General features: G+C 45.1%; 1 protein-coding gene across 3 annotated transcripts in view; it reads right to left on the minus strand.

Annotated features, from left to right (window-relative positions):
* SLC24A3 (solute carrier family 24 member 3) overlaps positions 1 to 22,079 on the minus strand; it is a 493,522-nt gene that overhangs the window by 206,930 nt on the left and 264,513 nt on the right. Inside the window, exon 1 of one of the 3 annotated variants that reach the window (XM_054724362.1) lies at positions 20,694 to 20,781. The exons of the other annotated variants lie outside the window; for them this stretch is intronic. Coding sequence (XP_054580337.1) covers positions 20,694 to 20,718 — 25 coding nt within the window. The 5' untranslated portion in view covers positions 20,719 to 20,781. Of the gene's footprint in view, positions 1 to 20,693; positions 20,782 to 22,079 lie in introns of those variants that run through there. 3 annotated transcript variants of the gene reach the window in all.

Consider the following 22,079-nt stretch of genomic DNA (forward strand, 5'->3'; position numbering starts at 1 on the left):
TGCCTGGCACTGGCATCTATTTCTCTGTTTCTTCAGGACAGTGTTCAGTCCAAGGCAGCTGCATGATGCATGTCCCTCTAGGTGCTTCCGATGATCAGGCTGTTGGGACCACATCTCCACCACACCTTCAGAATCTTCCAAGTCTCTTCCTACTGCTCTTTTTTCTTAATCCTTCCCCAAGGGCTGAGGATATTTTTTCCATTGATTTTTAGAGAGAGTGGAAGTGGGGAGAGAGGGGGAGAGAGTGGGGGAAGGAAACAATGATGTGTGAGAGAGACACATGGATTGGTTGCCTCCTGCATGCAACCCGACTAGAGGCAGGGATCGAAATTGCACTCGGGTACGTGCCCTTGACCAGGAATTGAACCCAAGACCTTCTAGTGTGCAGGCTGATGTTCTAACCATTGAGCAACACCAGCCAGGACTCTTTTCTTTTTTCTCCCTCTCAGTTTTCCTTTCAGTACATTTCACCAGCCCCAGGGGGCCAGCAAAGTCAAGCAGTGCTGTTCCCATAGAAACCACTGCACCCGAACCCAGCGGATTCCCCTTGCCAAGGCAACAGCAATCAGCGGCCCGCTCCTCTCTCCTGGCTGCTTTCCTGAGGCCTGGATTTGATGAATCTAAATGGAGGTTTGCTGGAGATGAAGTGTGTTTTCTGCTTTCTTTGAAAAAAACCCCCACACACCTGCAGCAGGGACATTCATGGCATCTTTGGACATACTAATTGCCTATTGATCAAATGAAGCAGCCAAGATGAAGATCAACACCCGCTAACACCCAGCTCCCTTAGCACATCTGAGCAGAAGGAATATGAGCCAGGCAATCGTGGTGTGTTGTCTCATTCCAGGGTGCTTTTATACCAAAATATCTAGTGAATTTGATTGCCTCTTGGGAATTGCCCCAAGAATCTGGAATCCTGACCCTGCCCAGCTCATCGCCTGCAGCGATGGGGTGACTTCACAGTTCTGCTTTAGACCCAGTCATCTCTGTCTGTGCTCCCCCATAAAGCCTGTTGCTTCTTCTGCCCCTCACATGAACATTGGGGAAACCTTGCCAGCAGGTGTAGGACTAACTAGCCTCCCACAGAGCCTTCCTCACCTTATTGTGGCCCTCCTGTACTGCGCGAGCACTTCACACATGATATTCCAACCAAACTGCAGCCATTTGTTGCCTATTGTACCTTTGACTCAACTGGACTGACAGTTCCCTGAGGACAGGAGCTCTGCCATGTCTCTCCCTATGGCCTGTGCCCACCAAGCCAGGGTCCATGAAAGAGAAAGTGAACACAAGTGTGAATGTACTCAGCAGTTCTTTCTCCCAGGAAATGCTTTTTGTATAAACACAGAATTATTGGCTGAGAAATGACACTTCAGTAATCTCCCCAACAACTGGATTCCAACTTGGGTGGCCATTCAGGCAGTTCACAAATACCCCATCCTCCCTGGGGAACTGCTGCCTGCTGGGAGGTTGTCTCATTTTAAGGACTGTGTTTTAACACTGGAAAACGTATTAACAGATCAATCACATGCAAAAAAAAATGCACACGTGTTCAGCTCTTACCATGTGCTGGGTAACATACTTAGCCCTAGTTTCAGAAAGAACAAGGATACATAGTCCTGATCACAAGTTGAGTGGATGAAAGGTTAGGCAGGAGGCAAGGGAAGCCTCAACCCTCTTTGAGATCATCCTAATAATTTAAGTATCCTGATTTTAAGGATGGAACTCATCTTTATCAAGTATTGTAAATATATATATTGCTTTTTCATTGCTTCTACATAATATGGAACATTATCCCTAATTTACAGATAAGTAAATCAAGGCCGAAAGAAAGCAAATAACCAGTCTAAGTTCACACAGATGTTAGGGGAGGAGCTGATAATAACTGGGGTTACATGTCTAGCACGTTGATTCCTGTATTGGAAAGGGCAAACTGACTCCTTCCTCCCCCACCTTTTAAAGGGCACAGTCCTTCCCTTCAAAAGCCAGAAACGAAGTTCTGGATTCAAATGGATTGATGTATACGTGGAAACAAGATCATGAGCAGCATCTCTGTGAAGGAAGATGGAACCATAGGTCATGGTAACCAAGAGCTTCAAGAGAGGGGTCATCAAACTATCAATCAAAGCCCTAGCTGGTTTGGCTTAGTGGATAGAGCCTTGGCCTGTGGACCGAAGGGTCCCGGGTTCCAATTTGAGTCAAGGGAATATAGTTCAGTTGCAGGCTCCTCCCAGGCCCGGGTCCTGGTCAGGGCACATGCAGGAGGAAACCAATCGATGTGTTTCTCTCACATCGATATTTCTCTCTGTCTTTCCGTCTTTCTTCCACTTTCTCTGAAAATCAGTGGAAAAATATCCTCGAGTGAGGATTAAAAAAAATACTACCAAACAAATAGATATTACCAATCAAATTTGCTGAGAAAGGTTGCTTCAGCCAAATACTGATGTGGTGACATTTGCTTACCACAGGCAGCCAGGGTTTTCTAAGCGCCTGAAGACCTACATTTGAAGCCCTCCTTCACCACTCATGAGTTCTGTGGCCTCAGGGAAATTCCTTAACCTCTTTCAGTCTTAATATGCAAAATGGGAGAATAAAAACAATACTAGTTTACATGGTGAAGAGGCTTAACTGTGATACTTATGAAATATGAAGTACCTAGTATCGGGTATCTAATTAGTAAATGCTAGCTCCATTGGAGAGGGAGAAATATGGACAAGGGGTGTTTCCCAAGACATCAATGCCCCGCCCACATTCCTGGGGTCCAACCCCTTTCATGTTAAGCAACTGCCACACCTGTATCTCCAAAGCTGAGAAAGGGTGCTCTGCCCAGATACTGAAGGCTGGATATGCTGAAGAATTAACACGGCTCTTTCCTCCAGAAGAAGCCCTCAACCAACATCTGAAGAAGCCCTCAACCTCACTCAGCTCCCTCCCCACTCGAGTGTGATGACTCTGAGGTGTGTTCTACACTGTTGGTTCCAATTCTCAGCAGGACCAAGCTCTAGTTGTCCACAGTGACAAGTGGCTTTATAACATTCCTTTGATTGGCTGCCTTCCCTTCCCTGTCTCAATTCTGGACTCCCCTATCTGGATCATCTCCCAAATAAACTTGTACTTGAGTCTGCCTCAGAGTCTATTTCTGGCAAACTCATATTTAGACAAGGGGAGCTCGGAATTTCGCACGTTTGTACCCCTCCATTTCAACAAGGGTTACATTTTCTAGCAAAGGACTCATTCACATCCAGTTGAATTTCCACCTAATAATGGCAGCAGTCCTCAATGGCCTCCCTTCCATGTACTTACAGAGAAATGATGCATCCTGCATTGCCAACAGAAGCGCACAGCCACCTCATTCCTGATGCAAGTTGGTAGACTGTCTCTGCCCCCGTTTCCTGATGCTAAAGTTAATCCAACACCCAGGAGAAGTTCCTTGATTTCCACTTCAGAGCTCTTTTTCTCATTTCCATGTTGGCAGAAAATTTTACACAATCATCCCACAAGCTTTTCTCCTGGAAGGGAACAGATATTCTTTGCAACTGAAGAACCCCCATCATTAGTTACATAGACTCTTGGCCTGGCAGGGTACTGAAATATAATTTGATGAACTAGAAACATATTTCTTTATCAATAATAAAAAGCCATGGCATCAGTGTTGCTCATGGCTCTGAGCCAGTAGCTACTGTAGAAAATACAGCAAATAATGTAGTGGTCTCAGCCCACAAACATGGCAATATATAGAAAGAGGCCTATTTGCAGGGGCAAGGGCCTCCAACTTGCATTTGTTGCTCTTAAAGGAATACCATAACTGTGTCAATAATGAATTTTCATTAAAGGAAATAAAATATTTATGGTAAAGAGCCCTGTGGTATTCAGAAATTTATGCCATCCTTGGTCTGCTCTGGTCCTCAAAATGTCCCTTGGTGCCAACGTCAGAGGCAGAATGTTTAGATGGATGAACTGGGGTCTGACTCAAGTGCTACATTGCTATGCTCTCAAGTCTGCTTATTGATCCAGAGAAATTCAAACCAACAAGCTGATGTATGCAGAAACCCACTAAGTAGCTTCTTAAGAGGACATTCAGTGGTAAGAAGGAATGCCCATTCCTCCTTGGAAAAATGCAATGGAAACAGATTGTTTTGAATGTAATAATTCCCTACAGGAATCTACATTAAAAATGTTTACTCTTTATGAATTTATTTTATAGAAGACGAAGCATGCATGATAAAATATTGAAGGGTTCAAAATCAGTGATTTTTAAAAAAATGACAATTCACCAAATTTCAGAGCTGGAAGTAACCTTTAGTATTGGTCTAGAAATGGAAAAGTAATGACAGAAGGATCTGGTTAGAAGCACAGTTTAAGTTTTCCTTCTGCTTCTTCTTTGAATATCTGTTCTTTTTCTCCATAATGTTAGTCCATGGTCATCAATTCAGGGTTAGAAAATAGATTTCATCTCATATGTTCATCGGTTGACTAGTAATGACTGACTGTTAGGCTGAGGCTTGGATGGGGCTCAGTGGAGCAGAGCATCATGATCCATTAACAATGTTTGTCATAGTTACTGGAGTGGGAATGAGGGCCTAATCCCTATACTAAAGCTTCCTGAAAAAGTCCTAAAATAAAAGAATAACTGGAATTCCTTATGCCTGGTAATAGTAATTCTTGTCATAGTTTCTTTGATCAGTACCTCTTTTAGAGTATAATCCATTACAAAAGGGGAAGGGGAAGGGGAAGATTAAAGTATTTCTATACAACTCCCTGCAAATACCAAATATATTTGAGCAGATGCACCCATTTAGAAAACATTAGCTTGAAATTTGGTCTATAAATAATTAAATATCTAAGAAAACTCACACTTAGTTGTAGGAAGAGCTGTAAATAAACAGACAAATTATTGGGTAATTCAGTTGATAAAACTCAAACTGTGCTTATGCCTCAATTTAGTACTTGGTGACCTTTGGTCTCTCCTTCAGGGAAAAAGGAAGATGTTACTTTTAGGAAATCATTTCCCTTTTTTACCATTCACCTATGGTTTTGGGTCCAAGTACTCAAAGAATCTTCTAATTACACTTGCAACTCTTTTAAGGGTAAATTTAAGCTCAAGGCTTTTTGATTTGAACATGAAGTTTGTTCACCAAATGTTTAGATTCCAAATGTCATGGGTACATCTCTTGGAAAACATCTGTCACTGAATCTGAATAAAAATTAAAAGAAGAATATAATTAATCTAAAATAAAAAGTAATTCTTATATCCATTTTTCTCCATTTTCTTGGCCCATCACTGGGCTCTAATGGTGACACATTATAGCTTTGAATAAGACAGACTAAACGCCTTTGCTTCTACAATATGCTTTGGTCTCTAATTAGATGATGGACCAAGAGTAGGAAGTGATGACAAGGAAGATATTCTAAGACCATTGTGCTCTCTTACAATTATCACAGCAAGACTGGTCACAGCGTGGAGCAGGCCAGATCAAAGCAAGAAAATTTAGAATCTACTTAATATGTGTCTAGTAATTTTTTATTGTATATTTGACTTTATGGACGATGCCCTGAGGAGATTCTGGATTCTGTCTTCCTTCAAAGAGTGCTGAGTTTTTGTTTGAGCAGGAAGTTAAATTACTGGAGGGTCATCTCTAGTGGTGGCTTTAGGCTTCTTGTGACAAAAGTCTGTTCAAATAATGCTTATGTCCTGGAATTCTTATAAGATTTCAATGGAAAGTTTGAGCTGTTTAGTAAGCCCCTTGAACTTGGGGGTCTAGCACTACAAACTCTGTATCTCCACTGGGCTGGTAGGAGCTACTAAAGTACCTACTCAGCAATTTAAGACTCTCAGCTGTTGTTTCCCCTGGGGTGCTTGGAGTTGGTACCAAAGCATGCACAACTTAGATTTAAGGTTCCCTCTCTGACTTCTTCCTTTCTGGGATGTCCCCCAATTTCCACCTGCTTTGGGAGTTCAAAACTCTACTCTCTGATGCCTCACCCCAATAAGATCACAGTTTTCTGGCTGTGCTCTCTCCCCTAGGTACTGCACATACAGGAGAGGTTCATCAAGGAAAAGGCCAGCTGGCATGGCTCTCACACAGTGTGGTTTCCTTATTTCAAGGTTCATATACCCCAAAGTCTTTACTTACTTTATTCACTTTCCACAGCTTTTACTTTGGTTTGTCCAGGCTATAACTGTTCCTACACTAATCCAATATAAGCTACTCTATCATGACTGAAAGTCAAAAGTCCAGAATATATTCTAGGTCACCACCTCCTGCAGATAATTTACAGTAAACTAACACTACAGGTTCCCCAAACTTGCTATTAGCCACAGTAAATCCTACATGAAACTAATGCAGCCTGAAATAATTGTGTGGCCAAATAGTCAATAATAAGCTGGGGAAAGCTAAGGTGACTGGAATGGGCTGACAAGGTAAGACTGAAGGGCTAGGAGGTCATCTAATTTTATAGGAACTTACATGGATAAACCAAGGATTGGCTAGAAAGAGCACTCAAGACAGGAGATTACAGGAAGAGATGCTGCAGTATTCCACAGCCCTCAACTGTATCTATTTCAAGGTTAAGGCAATCCAAAGAAGCATCTGTGGCAGCTCTGATGTTTCTGACAGGTGATGCCCAAAAGCTTAGAGGCAAGAAAGTGCATTAGGAGGCAAAATGATATGGGAAACCAGTTACAGCCAAGGGAGTGAAACTGGGTTCTGCTTTCATTTGGAATCTGGAAGTTCTCTTCCGTGTTCCCATAAGTGTCAGGTTTTGACGTTCCTCATGAAGTTGGCAAATTGAAATTCACAGCAATAAAGGAAGGTGTTTAATAAATGCTTTTCAAGTCCAGACAAATTTGTGAAGCTTTAGAAATAGGAAAGAAAGGTAGGCTGAAAACAAAACTTTTGACTAAATCTGGCCACTACCTCAAGCACATAAAAGTATTATTTTTTAAAAAAAAGAAAGTGAAGGAAAAGTCTGATTGGCACTCGAATTATCTGAGATCAAAATAATAAATATCACAATCTGTGTTTAGAGTAAAGAGGATCAGAGGGAAGGCAGAGATGGGTTAGGGGGTGGGGGTGGGGGAAGAGATCAACCAAAGAACTTGTATGCATATATGCATAACTCATGGACACAGACAATAGGGCAATGAAGGCCTGGGGTGGGGCAGGCTAGATGGGGTCAATGGGGAAAAAGGGGGACATTTGTAATACTTTCAATAATAAAGATTTTACAAAAATAACAAACTGAAGAGGAAAAGCCAACAGGAAAAAGGATGAAAAGGTTTCACTTGGTTCTGTGTCAACTCCATCATACTCCCCATTATATGTCAACTAAAGGCCTGGTGCATGAAATTCGTGTACTGGTGGTGGGGAGTATCCCTCAGCCCAGCCTGCACCCTCTCCAATTTGGGACCCCTCGGGGGATGTCCGACTGCTGGTTTAGGTCCGATTCCTATCACAATCCGGGACAGCTGGCTCCCAACCACTCACCTGCCTGTCCACCTGATTGCCCCTAACTGCTTCTGCCTGCCAGCCTGATCACTCCCTAACCACTCCCCTGCCAGCCTGATTGATGCCTAACTGCTCCCCTGCCAGCCAGTTGCCCCCAACTGCCCTCCCTCCCCTGCAGGCCCAGTCGCCCCCAATTGCCTTCCCCTGCTGGCCTGATCACCCACAACTGCCCTCCCCTGCTGGCCATCTTGTGGCGGCCATCTTGTGATAACATGGGGGTGGCCATTTTGTGACCACATGGGGGCGGCCATCTTGTGTGAAGGCATGATGGTCAATTTGCATATTACCTCTTTATTATATAGGATGACCTTGTTCCCCCAATACAAGTCAATGACCTTGTTCTCTACTATCTCCCATCATATTCCCCATTAACTCAATGACCTCATGTCCCACCTCAGAATTTAGGATTTTATGTCATTGCTGGCTAGCTTGTGTCTATGTGCTTATATTTCATTGCAGGATTGCATGGGGTTAAAAACACATTCAAAGAAATCCTTAAAGAAATCAACATAATTATTTTGAAACACCCCCCCTTCCCCCCAAAAAAAGCAGAGGCAATGGTAGCAACATAAACTTTGTGATGGAATAACTTCGGTCATCTAGTTACAGAGGCCAGATGTAAATGTATGCATTTACTGCTATAAACCAGGAAAAGTCTTGGGCCCACTTAGGTAAAAGGCTGGTCAAATAAAATGAAGACCCTCCTTGTCACCCCCACAGACCAAGGACTGGTTTAAGATGTCCTTGAAGATGTTGGTGTGCATGTCACTGGATACCAAATTCCTGCAGTGTGTGAGGTAAAGCGACTTGGCAGACTTTCAAAGGGTGGAAAAGATGTTCATAGCATTACTTCCTATGATCTTTTCTCAAATAAACATTGAATTTCAGGGTACCTCATATAGATCTATTAAAATAATTTTTTCAAAGCATGATCCTTACAATGCTTGAGATATGTGATATTTTTGGCGGTAGGCACAGAAAAGCTTTATTATTCTTTGAGAGACTAAAATGTTTAAGTTTTCATGTATATCTCAAATAAGTAGGATCAGACTGTCAAACTTATGTGCATAAAAACCTGCAGTCTCCTAGGTAACACTCTGTGGGAAGATAGGCAAAGGGGCTGTTTTTCAATCTGAAGATGAAAGCAGCAAACCCCATGGGGATCCTGGACTGAGGAAACAAGGTCCAGCCAAATCACTTCCAAGAGATGGGCTGTCAAGTGCCCACAGGTAGGAGGGCTGGCGAGAGCAGCCTTATCTTTCCCTGAATCCAAGACACAGAAGCAAACCCAGTGGCTTACTCTCAGCGATTCAGGTAAATGACTCTTTCCAAGGACACAGGGTTCCTTTGAGAAAGATTCGAGGACAAAAGAGACTCTGATCTCTTTATGATTACATTTGCATCCTATCATGAAAGCAAGCTTTTCAGAGACACAGGCAGGCACACAGTTTCCCTATCAATTTAACTCCAAGATGAACAGGTGCCACGTTGCTCTAACTGGCAGAGGATAACTAGAAAATAGACAACACAGCCCTCCCCTCTTGAAGTTTACAACCCAGTTAGGGAAGCCGTATTTAAGCACACAAATCACACAGAGTGCAGGATGGTAGAAGGCAGGCTATATATGGATGTGTATATGTGTGTACTTACACGTGTATATTATACATACTAACTGCAGCATAATAGCTATCCAAAACAGTGGTTTAAGGCTATCATAACGTTTTTCATATTTTGTATGATGTCTCCCATTTCTGGGGGCTGACTGGGCCCAGCGAGGTGGTCCTTACTCAGTGACACAGTTGTTGGGAATGTGAAGACTTGCTCACTCCCTGCCTTTCTGGCACCTGTGCTGAGAAGGCTCAAACATGGGGGGCTGGAAGTGCTGGGGCTCCTGGGAGCCTCTCTCCGTGTGATTTCTCCATGTGCTCTTTTCTTGGGATCTCTTCAGCATGGATACTTCTCACATGGAGGCTCAGAGACACAATGCAGGGGGCCAGGAAGAAGTTGTATGGCCTTTTAGGACCTCGCCTGGAAGTCACGCAGAGAATTTCCATCACCTTCTGTCCCTTGGGGCAGTCACAAAAGTCTGGACCAGCCTCACATGAAAGGGGGACTAGACTCTACCTCTTGATGTGGGGTGGGGAAAGGACAAGATTCTGGAAGAGCACAGGGTCCTGGAGTTATTGCTGCGGCCTTTTTGGAAGATGAAATCTGCTGCTATTTGCCTCTACCTGAAATGATAACTATTTTTAGAGCTCCCTTCATAACGAATCTAGATCTATTCATGTGGATCAGACAGGGAGTGGTATTCAGAGTCAGGAAGAAAGGGATCAGCCTCAGCCAAAGCAGCGGTAAAGGCAGCTGGGTTAAGTCTGCCTTGAGTGGGGTCTTGAAGAGGGAGGGCATAGGTGGCTAGAGGGGAGGCACTCCAGGCGGAGCGGGAAGAGAGGCCAGATGTGCAGGTGGGAGGGAGCGGAGCATTCTGTGTTCTCCTGGGGTGGGTACTCTTTGATGTGCCTCTCCTTCAACAAACAGCCAAGCTCTACAGTGGAAACAGGCATAGCTACTATACTGAGTGGCCAGATTATTATGATCTCTGAACGCGTAATAATCTGGCCACTCAGTGTGTGTGTGTGTGTGTGTGTGTGTGTGTGTACATATATATTAGAGGGCCGGTGCATGAATTTGTGCATGGGTGGGGTCCAGCCAGCCTGGCCAGAGGGAGGGGACATGAGCAGTTGGCTGGCCTGCCTGCTGGTCGAACTGGTCGAGGGGACAATTTGCCTTTTATTATATAGGATATACACTGAGTGGCCAGATTATTATGCGTTCAGAGATCATAATAATGTGGCCACTCAGTGTAATGTGTTTCCCTTACATGATCTCACGGCTACCCTGACAGCTCTGTGCTTTACAGCAGGAGAAACTGAGGCCTCGTTCACAAAGCAAGTGTGATCTCGAGGCCAGGTCTTCTCGGTCAAGTGTCCTTTCTTCTAAACCACAGTACACAAATGCATGTATCTGCTGTCATAAACCAGGAGAAATCTTGGGCACATTAGTCAGAGCTCAGTTCACATTTCCCCTCAGGCTTGGAGAGATTAAGTACCTGCTATGAAAATCACAGCTTTGTCTTTTCCAAAAGAAAAGACTTCACCCCGAATTAAAAGAACATGTGGAATTGCATTGAACTTCAAGGCACATTAGAGCCCAGAATGGGACCCAAGACTAAAGTTGGCCAGTCCTCCTGGTTAGCCTGTACTAAGCCACGAGCAAGAGAAACACAGCCTTGAAGTGCATGGAGTCTGGGGGTCCCCCCTACGCAGGAGCAATGCCCTGGCTCCTTCCACCCAAAAGGAGCCCCTGCCTTATTTAAGTGCTGGCATTGTCTACTTGCATCTTGACGTTCGTCATGGGCTAACATTGAGCTGACTCAGATTCTCTTGTTTCCTGAGATATGCCTGATGGAAGGCATGTTGACACCTTTGCAGCAACTCTGTCTGTGCCCCAGGGCCCCATTTCATCATTTGCACATTTCATGGCAGTGGGCTGTACCCCAATGTGTGCTTGGTATACTGGGACCCACAAGGGTAAGGCAGAAAGAGTTGGTACCAGGGCTCCTGAAAGGTCCCAACTGACAACAGAGCAAGGTTTAGATATCGGGAAAGAAGTGCCCCATTGTAGTTACTGTCCATGCCCCACCCGCTTCCCCGAGGATCCCTGTACCACCTGCCTCACGCCAGCTCCAGGTGCTTTCACACCCAGCAGCCCGCACCCAGGGCTCCGGGAGAATCCCTTTCACATAAGCGCTCATGCCAGGCTCAGCTTCTGGGAACCCAGGCTAACCCAGGAACCACACAAACACTGCTTCTCCCACAAACATTCCCTGGATCACCCCAAAGGAATCCTGCCCTAAATCACCACAGAGACTGGGATCCAGACCACATGAGTGAAGGCTGGAGGGTGGGTGGTGGGCAGCAGCTTGTCACCCACACCCCTGGGTATGGGTACGGCATTCCATACTTTCCCTTCAAATGACAGTGTCCCGAGTGAGCCACACTCATCACTCGGCAGCCCGTCCGTTCCCGAGGGGGCCGATCTGTGCACAGTGGACAAGCACTCTCTGTCCTGAGATCCTGCCATGCCTATGGGTCTGCTGCTGCATGCAGACGGGCTGGCTGGCTGGTGTTTAGGATGGAATGATGCGAGATTAGACTTGCTCTGAGACATTGTCGGTGAGCAGGGGGGCGGGACCGGGTGAGGCAGGGAGTGGAGAAGCCTCAGAACTGCCCGTGGCCAGAGTTTCCATTCCCGGTGCCAGCTGATGGGAGCCAAGGGTGTCCCAGGGGCACGTCCGACCGGTCTGAATGCACAGGCAGCAGGGAGAGCATCCTCTCTCAGTGTTTTCACTGGTCTTGAACACGTCCCAGAAGTTTCTATGTTCTCCTGTCACATAATTTTAAAAAATCTTGTTTTTACCAGGAAGTTCAGATCCAAATAGCGAAACAGATAGAATGTGTGGTTATGTTTTGGCTTGTTGGAAGCAGCAACAGACTCAGGTGACGACAGAAGGTCCAGCCTCAAATCTGGGGCGTTGTTGGGGAGAATGCTGGATATCAGAATCTCATTGCATGAAAGGAAATGGCAACTGTGGTGTGTGTGTGTGTGGCGGGGGAGCAGGGGGAGCGGCGGGGGGGAGGGGATGGCAAAGGCTGTCACTTTTGGTGATCATTTCCAAATAACAGAAAGACAAGTAGCACGGGTAATGGTGGTCAGGGACAAGACGAGTCCTATCCAAGGGAGTAAAGTCTTGAAAACAACGTCCACACCAAAGGTATGCACCACACACATTTTGGACAGCCTTGCCATTCCTGAGGGAAGCCGCACTTCCATAACGTGCATGAAATCAGCTCTTTTTATGCCCTCAGTTTCAAGGAGCCTGGCTGAATGGCTGAGTGGCTCTGTCCGTGGCTGTATACAGGGGGAGAGTGAGATTATCTGACCAGCTACATTAGCTTCTGCGGCTACCCCTCCCATCCCTCTGTAAAACATGTCTAAAACCTGCTAAGGTATGCAGGCGTCCTCAAACTACGGCCCGCGGGCCACATGCGGGTGTTTTTGCCGTTTTGTTTTCTTACTTCAAAATAAGATATGTGCAGTGTGCATAGGAATTTGTTCCTAGTTTTTTTTAAACTATAGTCCGGCCCTCCAATGGTCTGAGGGACAGTGAACTGGCCCCCTGTTTAAAAAGTTTGAGGACCCCTGGTATAAAGGCTTGGAAAGGAAAGCGAACCTCTCACAGACAGATGAATAAGCATCTTAAAGGTGACAGGGCCTTGCAGTTTTATCACACCCAGTGAAGTCAAGAGGACAGCAGGGTGGCCTGTACCCCTGTAGTGGTGCCTGCTTAGGTCCCCTTCACCAGGCTGGTGCACCCACCACCCAGTGCCTTGGATGTTGCCTGGTGATGGCTCCGACTCCATTCTCCTCCTAAGAACCGCCCTCAGCCCAGGAGCATGAATGTCTGGAAGATCAAATCTTCACTCCAAGGGGGTGTGCAGCCAATCCTCTGCTCAAGGAAGAACAACTTCAGGGTGCCACCCACTCTCCATGGGCCCCGGGAGATCGGGCTGGGGCCCATCTGCAGCTGAGGACACATCTGTGCTGACTGCTTCTCCTGCCTGACCCTGCTGCTCTCACTCCCCTTCTCTGAGACTCTCCAACAGCAAATCGCTGGCCCAGAATCTTTCTGGGAAACCCAACTTGAGCCAACCCCTTAGCTTGGCTTTTGCACTCAATCCTCCAATGAAATGAGGCATCTCGTTGAAATGTAAAATGCACACCAACTGGGAAAGGCAGGGCCCTGCGCACTAAGGGATGACCAGAGCAAGCATTGCCTCTTTTCCTCCCTCGAAATCACTGCAGCCCAGAGCTGGACCAGCGGTTCGAGCTCCTTCTGTTCCAAGCTATGCCACAGCCCGAGACATGCTGCTGTCAGGCTGTGTGCCCTAGAAACTGACAGACAGCATGGAATCACACTCAGATTTGGCACCAAGAAATAGTATTGCTTCCCTCATCCACCCAAACATTGTGAAATAGTTAAAACGGGATAGGATTCCTTCTTCCAAATCCCCCTTTTAAATCTGAAGAGGGATTATGGGGAGGTTTTATATTTTAATAAGAAATTTATTTCCCAGAAGGTTTTGTCACTTAGGAGGTAACGAGTTTGGCCGAAACCAGGCATCCATGCTGAGACGTCCCAAAGATTCAGGTGCACAAAGCTTTCCTCTGCCAACTGTGAACCCCCCAGATCAAGCCCAGCACTGCTGCTCCACGGAAGGGCTCCCAACGTGACTTCTGCAGGGGGCTGCTGCTCTCCTTCACGGCAAAGGGTAAAATGTGCAACCCGTGTTCTACAGACATGCTGATTGGAGTGGGAGGGACTGCCAAGGGGTCTAAATATGCAGATAACACAGGTGCCATCTTTGCTCATCACTGAAGGTCTGGTGACCGAGGTTGAGAGCTGTAGACGGATGCCCATCGAAAGGAAGGTCAGTAACCACTGGTCCTTTCTGCCTCCACACAGATCACACCCTAGGTCCTGGGAAGCTTGTTTCCAGGTGGGGAGGGTTGAACCATTCTCTCAGGGGCAGGGCATAGGAGGAGTTTGACATGACAGGTGTGTCCCTAACACTGGATCCCTAACTCTGACTCATGACCCCCTCACCGTGTTCCTATTTTCTAACCCCTTGACATCCCATAAGAAACACCTAGATTCTCTTCCTCTTCCCCACCCATCCACCCACCCTCTTACATTCACTCTTTTATATTTATTTATTTATTTATTTATTATTTTTTATTGATTTTAGAGAGGAAGGGAGAGGGATAGAGAGATAGAAACATCAATGATGAGAGAGAATCATTGACCGGCTGCCTCCTGCACGCCCCCTACTGGGGATCGAGCCTGCAACCCAGGCATGTGCCCTTGGCCAGAATCGAACCTGAGACCCTTCAGTCTGCAGGCCGACGATCTATCCACTGAGCCAAACCAGCCAGGGCTACATTCACTCTTTTAACCTCAACCTGGTCCTAGGAGTGCAGAAAATGGTCAGCAAATGCTGCTTAAAGGAGTAAACATGTGACTATTATTATACAGCATGGTTTTAGCACGTGGTTTATTCATCCAATAAAAATTCTGGAGGACCTACTCTGCATGGGGCACTGTGGTCACCTGTAAGTAACTAGGCAATGTTTACCCTGTTTGCTTATCTTGCTCACTCTTTAAAAAAACCCACCATTGCATTCTGTGCTTCTTCAACGTACACACAGTAGGCTGTGTTCTATGATCTTCGGGTCCTCCCGAGTGAGATGTCAGAGATGTGATCTGGGATGATGACTGATCGGTGACTCGCTCAAGGGGACAGGAATGAGAGTCTTTGAGATGGCCCACAAAGACATGGCTCACACCTGTAAGGCTCTCCCATCCAGCTGGTCACCCGGTCAGCTGGTGCTGATTCCTGTCATCATGGCAAAGAGACCAGAACCAACAACCATTTAATTCTGAGAGCTACCTACCAGCCCCAGCAGCAACCTCAGGGTCCAGAAATAATTCTGGACTCCAGAGTCTAAGGAAACCGGGTTTTAGATCTGGCTCTGCTGTGTAGGAGTCATGTGGCCTTGGGCTACGTGCTCTTTCCCTTGCTGCCTGCACCGCCTGCCAGCCCTTCTTCGCTAGTTAATTCCTAACCATCTTCTAGATCTCAGCTCAGTCACCATCTTCCTTGGCAAGCTTTCCCTGACCTTGACCATGTCAATCCTGCTACCATCAGCTGTGTCTTCTTTTCTGTTAATTTAACATCCCCCATCAGACCACCTCCCTCACATGGTTTTATTATATGACCTCTGTATAGATTCCTCCCAAATTCTCCACCAGGCCCTCCCTCTCTCCTTTCACGTCAAAAATGCCAAGCTGCCCAGTATTTCCTCTGTACTTGTGCTAGATCTAGGAATCTTGCTGACCCAGGCACCATTTTCTTGCTGACAAAGACTTGTTTGGTTCTACTGATTAAATAAATTCTATTTCTCTTCAATTATTTAATGAATACTTTCATTTTACCTTTCTAAATATTGTTTGATTTACTTAAAAAACGTAATACATTATGTGGTTCAAAATTCCCAGAGGTGGAATTTCTGGGTCATAAGGCAGTTCCATTTTCAGTTTTGGGGGTAACTCCATACTGCTTTCTACAGTGGCTGTACCAATCTGCATTTCCACCAACAGTGCATGAGGGTTCCCTTTCCTCCACATCCTTGCCAACACTTGTCATTTGAGGATTTATTGACGATAGCCATTCTGAGAGTTGAGAGGGGATATCTCATTGTAGTTTTAATTTGCATTTCTCTGACAATGAGTGACATTGAGCATCTTTTCATATGTCTATTGGCCATCTGAATGTCTTCTTTGGAGAAGTGTCTATTAAGGTTCTCTGCCCATTTTTTAAAAAAATGTTATTTTTTTGGTGTTGAGTAACACTAGTTATTTATAAATATTGGATATTAACCCCTTATCAGATGTAGCATTGGTGAATATGTTTTCCCATTCAATAGGTTGATTTCACATTTTGTTGGTTTCCTTTGCTGTGCAAAAGCTTTTTTAGTTTTATGTAGTCACATTTGTTCTTTTTTTTGTGTGTCCCTGCCTGAGGAGATATATCAGAAAAAATATTGCTCAGAGAAATGTCAGAGATTTTACTGCTTCTGTTTTCTTCTAGGAGATTCACGATTTTGAGTCTTACAGTTAAGTCTTTAATTCATTTTGAGTTTGTTCTTGTAGAGGGTGTAAGAAGGAAGTCTAGTTTCTTTATTTTTGCATGTATCTGTCCAATTTTCCCAACATCATTTATTGAATAGACTGCCTTTATCCTACTGTATGTTCTTGCCTCTTTTGTCATATATTAATTGACCATAAAGGTGTGGGTTTATTTTCGGGGTCTCTATTCTGTTCTATTGGTCTATATGTCTTTTTTTTTTTTATGCCAGTACCATGTTGTTTTGGTTACTATGGCCTTATAGTATAGTTTGTTATCAGGTAGCATGATACCTCCAACTTTGCTCTTCTTTACCAAGATTATCAAGATTTCTGTGGGTATTCAGGGTCTTTTGTGGTTCCATATAGATTTTTGGATTATTTATCATAGTTCTGTGAAATACACCACTGGTTTATTGATAGAAACTGCATTGAATCTATAGATTGTTTTGGGTAGTATGGACATTTTAATGATATTAATTCATCCTATTCATGAACACAATGTATGCTTCCATGTACTTGTATCTTCTTCAATATCTTTCTTCAGGACCTTATAATTTTCTGAGTACAAGTATTTTACCTCCTTGTGTAAATTAATTCCTAGGTATTATTTTATGCAATTGTTTCATAAGTTTCCATTTCTGATAGTTCATTATTGGTATATAAAAATGCAATTTATTTCTGAATATTAATTTTGTATCCTGCTATTTTATTGAATTTACTTATTAGTTCCAGAAGTTTTTTGGTGGAGTATTTAGAGTTCTTTATATATAGTATCATGTCATCTGCAAATAATTATAATTTTACTTCTTCCTTTCTAGTTTGGATACTTTGTATTTCTTCTTGTCTGATCCCTGTGACTAGGACTTTGAGTACTATGTTGAATAAGAGTGTTGAAAGTGGAACACATCTGTCTTTTTCCTGATCTACAAGAATTGCTTTTAGTTTTCCCCCATTAAGTATGATGTTGGCTGTCAGTTTGTCATATATGGCCTTTATTATGTTGAGGTATATTCCCTCTATTTCTATTTTGCTGAGAATTTTTTATCATAAATGGGTGCTGAATTTTGTCAAATTGCTTTTTCTGCATCTATTGAGGTGATGATATAATTTTTGTCCTTCATTTGTTTATGTGGTGTATCATGTTAATTGATTTATGGATATTGTGCAAACCTTGCATCTCTAGAATAAATCCTACTTGATCATAGTGCTGCTCTTCTTGGGCCCTTGTATGAATATTATTGTGCCCAGATGAGCGCGTAGGCATGAATACAGCCTCGCTTCTCTTTACACAGATGGTAGCTAGTATAACACAGTGGTCTGCATGCTGCTGTTTCCATTTAACATCAGAAATCTCTTGGCATGGGCACATCAATCCAGCAGCCTCATCCGCTGCCTGGTGTACCAGTAAAGAAACGAACCATCTCCTGGTGCCCTGGGGAGGGCATCTAGATTGTTTCCACTCGTTTGCTGTGCAGCATTATTGTACATATCTCTTTGTGCACCTGGACAATTAGAGGATAAACTCCTAGAAGAGGAATTGATGGCTAAAAGCAATGCACATTTTAAAACTGTTAGAAATAAATGCCATCCAAAGGGTTTGCCCCGATTTTTACACCCACCAGCAATGTATGAGAGTGCCTGATCCACATACCCTTGCCAACACATCAAATTATCTAACATTTGGACTTCTGGCACTATGAAGCAGTTAAAATGGTGCCCAGTGTAACTTCAATTTGCACTTTTGCTTATAATTGATGAGATGATTTTTTCATGTTTTAAAAAAAGTTTGTTTTAATTTTTTTAAGTGTGGTAAAATATACATAAAATTTACCATCTTAACTGTTTTAAAGTGTATAGTTCAGTAGTGTTGAGTTCATTCACACTGTTGTAAAGCCAATCTTTTCCATCTTGCAAATCTGAAACTTTATGCCCATTAAACACAACTCCCCATTCTCCATCCTCCGAGCTCCTGGCCAATACCATGCTACCTTCTGTACCTAAACTGGACTCTAGGTACCTTATGTGAGTGCAATTATATAGTATTCGTCGTCTTTTTGTGTGACTGCCTTATTTCATTCAGCCTCCTACCCTGACAGTTCATCTCTGTTGTAGCATATCTCAGAATGTTCTTCCTATTTATGGCTTAATAACATTCCAATATATATCACATTTTGTGTATCCACTCACCCATCGGTGGACTCTTAGGTGCTTCCACCTTTTGGCGATCATGAATAATGCAAAAATGGGTGTGCAAATATGTCTTTGAGACCCTGATTTCAATTCTTTTGGATAAATACTCAAAAGTGGAGTCACTGGATCATGTGGTAATTCTATTTTTAATGATTCTAGTATGTTTTAATGCCATTTTCTTTCCAGCTGACCCTTAAACACCACCCAGGACCTCTGTTTCCAGGAAGCCTCTGTCTCCCATCTTCAAGCTCATCGCTGAAGTTATATCCTCAGCTCCCTCTGATGCTCTGGGATCTGCCTTCCGGTGTGGCTTTAGAATGAAGCTGGAACCAGCCCTAATAGTGTGAACCCAACCTGGCCGGGCAGTTGTGAGAAGCTGAGCTATGAGCAGAGGCAGCCCCTTCTCAAAGTTTCCAACACACCAGCCCATCCTCTGAGGGCTCAGGGCACTTGGCCCGCAGACCTGCCGGCTTCCCTTCCGCTCCCAGCAGTAGGGACTCCAGTGCTCACACCAAGGAGGCAGCTCCTTTGGGCATCTGGAGCATCATTTAACCTCAAAGGCAAGAAAACCAGCTGGTACAGCTGGCAACAATGCCACCTACCCTTAAGATCTTGCCAAACATTCCAAACCCTAAATTTAGGTTTGGTTAAAACATATACTCAACAACCCCAGAAGCCACTGAAATGTGATAGCCAAATTCTGTGTCCAGTGTCTTAGGCTGGCTGCCTCTAGAATTTCTTTTCCATTTGTTTTAATAGCAAAGAACTCTCTTTTTTGGTCCCCTTTACCACTACTTTGGAAAGCTAAGTGCAGTCAAAAATCTTCCAAGGAAAGCTAAGTGCAGTCAAAACTCTCCCAAGGAGCTATTGCTTGTTGAATGTCAACCTACACTGCACAGGGAGGAGAAGAATTATTGGTGACTGAGTGCAGGTGCCTCCTGGAGTCCCTGGTCAGTGGAGCAGTTTGACCAGTAAATCAGGACTGATCACTGGTCCGGATCTGCCTGGCCTCAGCAGCCATTAATTACAAGCAAACAAGTGAACCATTAGTAGGTAATTGATTGCTGCACAGCCTCGATCCCTGCAGTGGAGACAGGTGTGCTGCCACGTGAGCCCAGCTGTGCTGGCCTTCCAGGCCTCAGAGAGGGAAAGCCCACAGCGACACCATGGCATGTTTCTGTAACTCAGCGCACTTTCCCATCTGCTGAGCTGGTCTCTGCACTGAACCACACACCCTGCAATTCAATTCAGTGTGCACAGTTGCAGAGCCTTGTACTGACTGAGCCATGTGCTGGGGTCCCCAAACTCTGCCCAGGGTCTTTCCTGAGATCTGTGAGACCCCCACCAAGTTAGCGGCTGGAGGAAAACTCTCAGCAGATGATCTCAATGTCCAGAACATCTCGGCAAGGTATGGGATCTGCTCTCACAGAAGCAAGAAGAGTCTCCATTGGGAAAGCAAGTGACACTGTTCCAGGCTTGTGTCTGTCTTTCCTTCCTTCCTTCCTTCCTTCCTTCCTTCCTTCTTTCCTTCCTTCCTTCCTTCCTTCCTTCCTTCCTTCCTTCCTTCCTTCCTTCCTTCCTTCCTCCCTTCCGCCCTTCCCTTCTTTTCCCTTCCCTTCCCTTCCTCCCTTCCCTTCCCTTCCCTTCCCTTCCCTTCCCTTCCCTTCCCTTCCCTTCCCTTCCCTTCCCTTCCCTTCCCTTCCCTTCCTCCCTCCCTCCTTTCCTTTTCATTCATTCATTCACTCATTCATGTAACATTTGTTGAGCACCTGTTATGTGTCTGCTATCTGTTAGGCACTGGGGACAGGAGGATTACTGTCTAGTAATTTAGCTTCACTAATGAATGCAACTTTTTAACTATGATGAACACCAGGAAGATACTTCCTGGGCTCTATGAGCCTGTGGAAGGCGGGCTGTGATGCCCCTGCCTGCATAGGGAGGTAAGAAGAATAGGAGTGATTAGGGATAAGTGTTAGAGAAAAAACTGTCTGGGAAAACGAAAAGCCTCAAGAAGACCAGGGGAGGGAGGCCCACATGGTGTTTAATCAATTGAAGAAGGAGAGTGAGTCTGGAGGGGAGAAGAGAACGGAGTGTGAGAGGAGGTGAGGCGGAGAGGGAGGCAGACCACTCAGGCCAGCGGCCCAGGTTAGGAGTGTTGGCCTCTACCCCTAGAGCAATGGGAAGTCACTTACGTTTTTTCAAAAGGGGTTGCAGCATTAGGTTAAACTTGTAGGAAGGTCTCTCTGGCCGTCACGGGGAGAGTGTTGGTGGGGAGAGAAGCGATGCGGCTACAACGCGGGCCAGGAGAGAGGAGGCAGCACTGGCACTCCTGTGGAGCGGGTGGGGCCAGGTTCTAGAGCTCATGCAGAGGAACAGCCAGAGAACTCATCAGGGAACTGGCATGAGGTTGAGGGAGAGGCTTGTTCTGGGAGGAAGGCCAGCTTTCTGTCTTCAGCAAAGTGGGGAGGGTTGGGCTAGACACAGACAATGGGGACCCAGGAGGAGGACCAGGTCTATGGGATGGTAAAGGGGTCAGTTTGGACACAGGGAGTGTGAAGACTCTGTGGCTCCCCAGGAGGAGGTGTCAGCTCGGTCTAGGGCTCACAGGAGAACCCCAAGGGCGGGAGTCAAATAGCGGAGACCCTAGCACCCACTCTGGAGAGGAGGGCCATGTGCGAGGTAGCCCGTGAATGCCCACCGGGCTGCCTCTGGGTGGGGTGAAAGGTTGACTTGACTTCCTTAATTTCCCAGGAGCCTCCCCTGGACACTCTCCCCAGCTAGTCCACCCACATCTACTCCCCATATTCCAACTCAGATTCACTCTGTTCTCCCCATCGCAGAGCTACCCACCCCTAAGGCTCTCATCCTGCATCCTCTTTATGGACTGCTGGGACCACTGTTAGGACCGCTGTTTCCCCAGCACCTCCTGAAAAATGGGAGTCAGCCTGAATTTTCCTGAACCTTGATGCCCCCTGGCTCAGACCCAGCCCTCCTGGGCCTCCTCTCCAACATTATCAGATTCTTCTTATATTCACAGAATGGATTTTCAGTAGGGTCTGAAGCCAGGCCTACAGGATTCTCATTCTGACTCTAGCACTCACCAGTTGGACAACCTCAGGTCTCAATTTCCTCATCTAAAATTGTGGCTGCTGCCTTTTATACTTCATAGAGCTATGGAAAACTAAGCCATAATGCATGTAAAGTGTTGAAACTAGTATCCAGCCCATAGAAACTGCTCAATAAATGTTAGTTACCATGACTTTGCTATTTCTTTCAACATACTTGGTGCACACTAACATCCAAGCTGGGGCAATGTAGCATCTTTTCCTGAGAGCAGTACCTCAGCTGTCTGTTTCTTCCTCTGCATTGGCAACTCCACATACAGCAGCTGTTTCTCCTTCGTATTTGACTACCAAGTTCCCCTTACAATGCCCTGAACATGCTCCATAAAATGATGGTTCCTTCAATGAATATGCAGCCACAAGAAGTTCTGAAAGTCCAAACATATAGTAGGTGGTGGGGAAAATGAGCATTTATAATGTTCCAATCAAGAACCCAAAGTATTTTCGAGGCTTTTT

The sequence above is a fragment of the Eptesicus fuscus genome, chromosome 12, assembly GCF_027574615.1.
Source record: "Eptesicus fuscus isolate TK198812 chromosome 12, DD_ASM_mEF_20220401, whole genome shotgun sequence".
NCBI lineage: Eukaryota > Metazoa > Chordata > Mammalia > Chiroptera > Vespertilionidae > Eptesicus > Eptesicus fuscus.